The 7244-nt window shown below is 36.4% G+C and overlaps 2 protein-coding genes across 2 annotated transcripts in view; one reads left to right on the top strand and one right to left on the bottom strand.

The window, feature by feature from the left end:
- Window positions 1-7244, top strand: part of clul1 (clusterin-like 1 (retinal)) — a 198717-nt gene that overhangs the window by 33451 nt on the left and 158022 nt on the right. The window lies entirely within an intron of this gene.
- LOC145547968 (uncharacterized) lies at window positions 4448-6293 on the bottom strand. Its single transcript, XM_081598236.1, has 5 exons — window positions 6255-6293; window positions 6006-6077; window positions 5625-5696; window positions 5243-5314; window positions 4448-4552 (listed from the first exon to the last, which is right to left on the bottom strand). The coding sequence occupies exons 1-5, from the start codon at window positions 6291-6293 to the stop codon at window positions 4448-4450; spliced, it is 360 nt and encodes a 119-aa protein (XP_081454362.1).

Raw genomic sequence — 7244 nt, 5'->3', positions numbered from 1 at the left:
TTGTCGCAGTTCTAAAATAAATATAAAAATAATAAATGCTAAGGCCCTTCAGTGGCTGCTGTCGTTCTGAACCGAGCATTTCCAGCCGAAGTAGTGAAAATTACGTATTTTACTGTAAGAAATCCAACTAAATAGAAACAATGACAGAGAATTGAACTGACTGGCGCTCCACATTTATGCTCATTTTCACAGATGGGGTTTTCTATTCTGTTCTAATTGTATCCTTTGATATTATTCTATATTTCGGATTTACACCAAAAACGAGCAACCTTTACAACATTTATTTCCATAAAGAACAAATAAAGTGCACTTCTCCTGAATAATGATTAGTTCAGTAGATGATGAGTGAGAAATATAGCTGTCAAAAAAGGCTAAATTAAATTAATATGTTCATATGTTCTCTTCTAATCTCTTCAACGTTAATTAAAAAGAAAAAATGTTTACCAACAAATTGTTATTTCTATTCTCTTCTAAGGTAAAGGAGAATATCCTAAAGGAGCTTTACACTTGCAGTGATGGGTTTACACAGGTGATTAGCAATAGATTGTAATATTTCTACCTGAAAAATGTTTTGAAGCAACTCATTTTTAACCTATTTATATAAAACATGAACAACTGGTTCTTACAAAGGTGTCAGCACGATATAAACTTTCCAAAAGGCAGATTACTTAAGCAGAATTTCTCCTGCTCAAGTAATCTGCTTTCCTGTTTTGCTTTTATCAGTTATTTCATAATATTTTTTAAATGGAACTTTTATGTATAATCTCATGTTAATTAGTGATGTAGTTAATTGTAGATGTTTAATAAGATATTAATTGATCTGCAACAAAATGAACATACTTGTTCTATTAAGCTAGTTTTATCACACCAAATGTATTGTTTTTTGACAGTATTCTCCATAATAATAGAAAATATGTTACTGTTTTGTGCGGTTATAAAACAGTTTGTCCTAAAGCTAAACTAGGTTGTAAAACAAACTTTATTTCACAAACTACATTTGGAGAATTGTGTCTTGATATTTTTTCCATTTGTTTTTTCTTTTTTGTGCTATATATATATATATATATATATATATATATATATATATATATATATATATATATATATATATATATATATATATATATATATATATATATATATATTATTTATTTATTTTTTTTTTTTTTAATTGAAATTAGTTTCCTGTTGTGTTATTTCCGACAGCACTTGAAGTTCACAGCGAATCCTGCTCAATGTGTATCCAATATGGCCGACGTCCCTGTGTATTACAATAGAGTGAAAAAAATCCGGTCAGTCTCTGAGCTGCATTAATACTACACATGACATTTATACACCCTAACAAAATATAGAGCAAATATCTCTTCATTGCCAGAATTTTTAATTAAAATGAAACTGAACTGTTGTAGATCTGTGTTTAACCTTTGAACTCAATTACAGTGTAAAGGTGTTTGGTGCCCCCTACAGCTACATCTATGATTTTAGATCTACTGCCTGAGGCTCTGACAGTGGAGCTCTGCAAAGTCTCATTATGCTTCTAGAAAATCGTATTCTCGTTTATTTTTCACACTGCTTTGAATCCATTTGATTCCGATTATCTGTGCACTATACAGAAAGTGTGATGGAGGGAAAATATTTTGAGGAAAAAATGTAATATTGAAATTGCAACTTAAAAAATTACTCAGAGGGTCACATGTTTTCAGATTAAAGACTTTCTACTGAATTTTTAAAGGTTTATAGAAAGGATTTGCTGACCTCTACTGACGCTGAGTGGACAGCATGCGAATTGTGTCTTACTAGAGATATTACAACATCACACACACAAACGCACGCACGCACACACACACACACACACACACACACACACACACACACACACACACACACACACCTATACAGGTCCCGGTGAATTGTAAGGACAATTTTTCCGAACCAGTCACAGTGGTGAATTATGGGAGCACCCCTTTCCACTTGCTCTACAGACCGGCTGAATATGTCAAAAAATCTTTAATGAGCCACTCAACAAAGATCTCAGTTAAAATTGTGTTTACACACTACACAACTCTAAATATAATGACCTGACTTTATGCAACATTAACAGGACATCGGTAATTAGATAAATAAGCCACACCCCCTGCATAACAATACATTATAAGTACCAATGAGAATTGCAAGGACATTTAAAATGAGACTTCAAAGAATGTCACTAAAACATACTAAAGTACCCAAATGAGCATCAAATGGATTAATTCACACCCTGCAATAATGGTAGTGTTCATTTGTCATGAACACAGGCACGGACTACAAAAATCTCAGTCAAAATATGAAAAAAATAATAATCAAATAGAAATATGGTCAGCAATATAGTGCTTGTTCATTACCTATAGGGTAATGTTTAGACCTATACAAATTAAAATGTATTATGGAATAAACAAACGACATTGTCTTTTGCAATTTTTATTTTTGGAGCAAACCAAAACACAGGATCCTATCAAGCTTAGTTTTTCAAAACAGTTTGACTTTAGTCAATAATGAAGTTAAACCCAAGTTCTTCTAGATACCACACAATACACATGACCCAAACAAAACAAAAATCTTACTTAAACAGATTGAGAAGCAAACAAATCTCTCTTTGAAGCAGGTTTTAAGAATACTATTCTACTCAAATATTAATCCTGAAGCCCTTTCAAATTAAGGTACAATGCTCTACAAAGCATTGTGCCTCATTTCAACTAAAGGTGAAGCCCAACTTAACAAAAGAAAACAAAAAATTAATTGTGATACCTTTAAGAAAACATATTACTAGAACAATTTTGCCTTTTTCAACAACCTGAAAATCAATTCTCTGAATTACTTTGAAAATGATTAAGAGTTCAAGTTTTGTTGAGTCTCTTCAACATCCATCTTGGACCAACTTAGAAATCAGAGCACATTATAGAAAACTACTCCAAAAATAAACAAGCAAACAAAACGAAAAAAAGGTAAAGGTTAAAAACAAAACACCTTTTCCTTTAAATGTTACTTTTAACAGTACATACTCTCTAATACAATGAGCCGTTTATACTCACCTAAGAGTTGAACTTCTGGGTTTTTATTTTCTAAAACAACAGAATGCTTGAAAGTTCTTAAGATTTTGTTTAGAACATCTTGGCTCAAGATTTATCTGACATTTTTACTTTTTCTTTTGGACACACCACAATTTCTAACAAAGTTTCTTATGTTCTGAATTGAGCGGTTTATTAAAGCAGGATGTTCTGTCTGTTGTCACTGTTGAATTTCAACAAAACTTGCCAGCTTCCCAGTGTCAATGTATTTCTGAAAATGTTTCAACACTGCTGCAATTTCTGTAGGAGACCAGGGACGTTTTAGATTTCTCTGAGGATGGTCCTTTTCAGGATAATCTACAAACAAGAGAGACAATTTTACTTTTTAAAATATAAATCATATGTAGGAGTCTGTTACTGAACACTATTGAGTAACACTGTATATAGAGCTATGGGAAAGCTAGATAAGTTGTTTGGCAATAGCATTTTAAGCAAGGTGCTAGTGATTGCCAACAATATTACTCTTCGGGTCAGCTATACACAGTCCTCATTATGCTGTCCCCTGACAGGAACAAGCATTGCTGGGACTGTGTCTACACTTTCAAAAACCCATGTCCACTAAAATACCTGTCAGACAAATTACAAAGATTTCAAAGTCAGACAGCTGTTCACCTGTGGTTCAAGAGATGAGGACAGTGATCCCATTGGATCATCACCTACAGTTTTGTCAGGGTGAGCAGAAACCTGTGGAAAAGACAGCAAACGAGTCATCAAGATTCATTTAAAATTAACACCAAGGTAGAACACTATTGAGTAACGCTGTATATAGAGCTATGGGAAAGCTAGATAAGTTGTTTGGTAATAGCATTTTAAGCAAGGTGCTATTGATTGCCAACAATATTACTCTTCGGGTCAGCTATACACAGTCCTCATTACGCTGTCCCCTGACAGGAACAAGCATTGCTGGGACTGTGTCTACACTTTCAAAAACCCATGTCCACTAAAATACCTGTCAGACAAATTACAAAGATTTCCAAGTCAGACAGCTGTTCACCTGTGGTTCAAGAGACGAGGATAGTGATCCCATTGGTTCTTCACCGACAGTTTTGTTAGGATGAGCAGAAACCTGTGGAGAAGACGGCAAACGAGTCATTAAGATTAATATAATATTGACTTCAAGTTAGAACACTATAGAGAGACACTGTATAAAGAGCTAATGTAAAGCTAGGCAAGTTGTTTGGCAATAGTATTTTAAGCAAGGTCCTAGTGATTGCCAACAATATTACTCTTCGGGTCATCTATACACAGTCCTCATAATGCTCTCCCCTGAAAGGATTAAGCATTGCTGGGACTGTGTCTACTCTCTCAGAAACACATGTCCACTAAAATGCCTGTCAGAAAATTTACAAAGATTTCCAAGTCGGACAGCTGTTCACCTGTGGTTCAAGAGATGAGGACAGTGATCCCATCGGATCATCACCTACAGTTCTGTCAGGGTGAGCAGAAACCTGTGGAAAAGACAGCAAACAAGTCATCAAGATTCATTTAAAATTAACACCAAGGTAGAACACTATTGAGTAACACTGTATATAGAGCTATGGGAAAGCTAGATAAGTTGTTTGGCAATAGCATTTTAAGCAAGGTGCTAGTGATTGCCAACAATATTACTCTTCGGGTCAGCTATACACAGTCCTCATAATGCTGTCCCCTGACAGGAACAAGCATTGCTGGGACTGTGTCTACACTTTCAAAAACCCATGTCCACTAAAATACCTGTCAGAAAATTGACAAAGATTTCCAAGTCAGACAGCTGTTCACCTGTGGTTCAAGAGGCGAGGATAGTGATCCCAACGGTTCTTCACCTACAGTTTTGTCAGGATGAGCAGAAACCTGTGGGGAAGACAGGAAACGAGTCATCAAGATTCATTTAAAATTTACACCAAGGTAGAACACTATTATAACACTGCATATAGAGCTATGGGAAAGCTAGATAAGTTGTTTGGCAATAGCATTTTAAGCAAGGTGCTAGTGATTGCCAACAATATTACTCTTCGGGTCAGCTATACACAGTCCTCATTATGCTGTCCCCTGACAGGAACAAGCATTGCTGGGACTGTGTCTACTCTCTCAAAAATCCATGTCCACTAAAATACCTGTCAGACAAATTACAAAGATTTCCAAGTCAGACAGCTGTTCACCTGTGGTTCAAGAGACGAGGATAGTGATCCCATTGGTTCTTCACCGACAGTTTTGTTAGGATGAGCAGAAACCTGTGGAGAAGACAGCAAACGAGTCATTCAGATTAATTTAATATTGACTTCAAGTTAGAACACTATAGAGAGACACTGTATGAAGAGCTAATGTAAAGCTAGGCAAGTTGTTTGGCAAAAGTATTTTAAGCAAGGTCCTATTGATTGACAACAATATTACTCTATGGGTCATCTATACACAGTCCTCATTATGCTGTCCCCTGACAGGAATAAACATTACTGGGACTGTGTCTACTCTCTCAAAAACCCATGTCCACTAAAATACCTGTCAGACAAATTACAAAGATTTCCAAGTCGGACAGCTGTTCACCTGTGGTTCATGAAACAAGGATAGTGATCCCATCGGTTGTTCATCTACAGTTTTGTCAGGGTGAGCAGAAAACTGTGGAGAAGACAGCAAACGAGTCATTAAGATTCATTTAAAATTAACACCAAGGTAGAACACTATCGAATAACACTGTCAATAGAGCTATGGAAAGCTAGGAAAGTTGTTTGGCAATAGTATTTTAAGCAAGGTCCTAGTGATTGCCAACAATATTACTCTATGGGTCATCTATACACAGTCCTCATAATGCTGTCCCTTGACAGGAAGAAGCATTGCTGGGACTATGTCTACTCTCTCAGAAACACATGTCCACTAAAATACCTGTCAGAAAATTTACAAAGATTTCCAAGTCGGACAGCTGTTCACCTGTGGTTCAAGAGATGAGGACAGTGATCCCATTGGTTCATCACCTACAGTTCTGTCAGGGTGAGCAGAAACCTGTGGAGAAGACAGCAATTGAGTCATTAAGATTAATTTAAAATTAACACCTAGGTAGAACACTATTGAGTAACACTGGCAATAAAGCTATAGAAAACTAGGAAAGTTGTTTGGCAATAGTATTTTAAGCAAGGTCCTAGTGATTGCCAACAATATTACTCTTCGGGTCATCTATACACAGTCCTCATAATGCTCTCCCCTGAAAGGAAGAAGCATTGCTGGGACTATGTCTACTCTCTCAGAAACACATGTCCACTAAAATACCTGTCAGAAAATTTACAAAGATTTCCAAGTCGGACAGCTGTTCACCTGTGGTTCAAGAGATGAGGACAGTGATCCCATTGGTTCATCACCTACAGTTCTGTCAGGGTGAGCAGAAACCTGTGGAGAAGACAGCAATTGAGTCATTAAGATTAATTTAAAATTAACACCTAGGTAGAACACTATTGAGTAACACTGGCAATAAAGCTATAGAAAACTAGGAAAGTTGTTTGGCAATAGTATTTTAAGCAAGGTCCTAGTGATTGCCAACAATATTACTCTTCGGGTCATCTATACACAGTCCTCATAATGCTCTCCCCTGAAAGGATTAAGCATTGCTGGGACTGTGTCTACTCTCTCAAAAACCCATGTGTACTAAAATACCTGTCAGACAAATTACAAAGATTTCCAAGTCGGACAGCTGTTCACCTGTGGTTCAAGAGATGAGGACAGTGATCCCATTGGTTCATCACCTACAGTTCTGTCAGGGTGAGCAGAAACATGTGGAGAAGACAGCAATTGAGTCATTAAGATTAATTTAATATTGACTTCAAGTTAGAACACTATAGAGAGACAATGTATAAAGATCTATGGTAAAGCTAGGAAAGTTGTTTGGCAATAGTATTTTAAGCAAGGTCCTATTGATTGCCAACAATATTACTCTTCGGGTCATCTATACACAGTCCTCATAATGCTGTCCCTTGACAGGAACAAGCATTGCTGGGACTGTGTCTACACTCTCAAAAACCCCATGTCTACTAAAATACCTGTCAGACAAATTACAAAGATTTCCAAGTCGGACAGCTGTTCGCCTGTGGTTCAAGAGATGAGGACAGTGATCCCATTGGTTCATCACCTACAGTTCTGTCAGGGTGAGCAGAAACCTGTGGAGAAGACAGCAATTGA

The sequence above is a fragment of the Poecilia reticulata genome, chromosome 17 (genome assembly GCF_904066995.2).
Source record: "Poecilia reticulata chromosome 17, P_reticulata-male-v2, whole genome shotgun sequence".
Taxonomy (NCBI): domain Eukaryota; kingdom Metazoa; phylum Chordata; class Actinopteri; order Cyprinodontiformes; family Poeciliidae; genus Poecilia; species Poecilia reticulata.
Note: the sequence above shows the minus strand (reverse complement) of the source record. Positions and strands in the feature narration are given on the sequence as shown.

Excerpts from the sequence above, each read along its gene's own strand:
- LOC145547968 (XM_081598236.1), bottom strand. The coding sequence starts at position 6,293 with ATGCTTCTTCCTTTCAGGGGAGAGCATTATGAGGACTGT. Across the intron at positions 5,697-6,005 it reads CCTCATCTCTTGAACCACAG|TTTTCTGCTCACCCTGACAA; the intron begins GTGAACAGCTGT and ends TCTTCTCCACAG. Across the intron at positions 5,315-5,624 it reads CCTTGTTTCATGAACCACAG|GTTTCTGCTCATCCTAACAA; the intron begins GTGAACAGCTGT and ends TCTTCTCCACAG.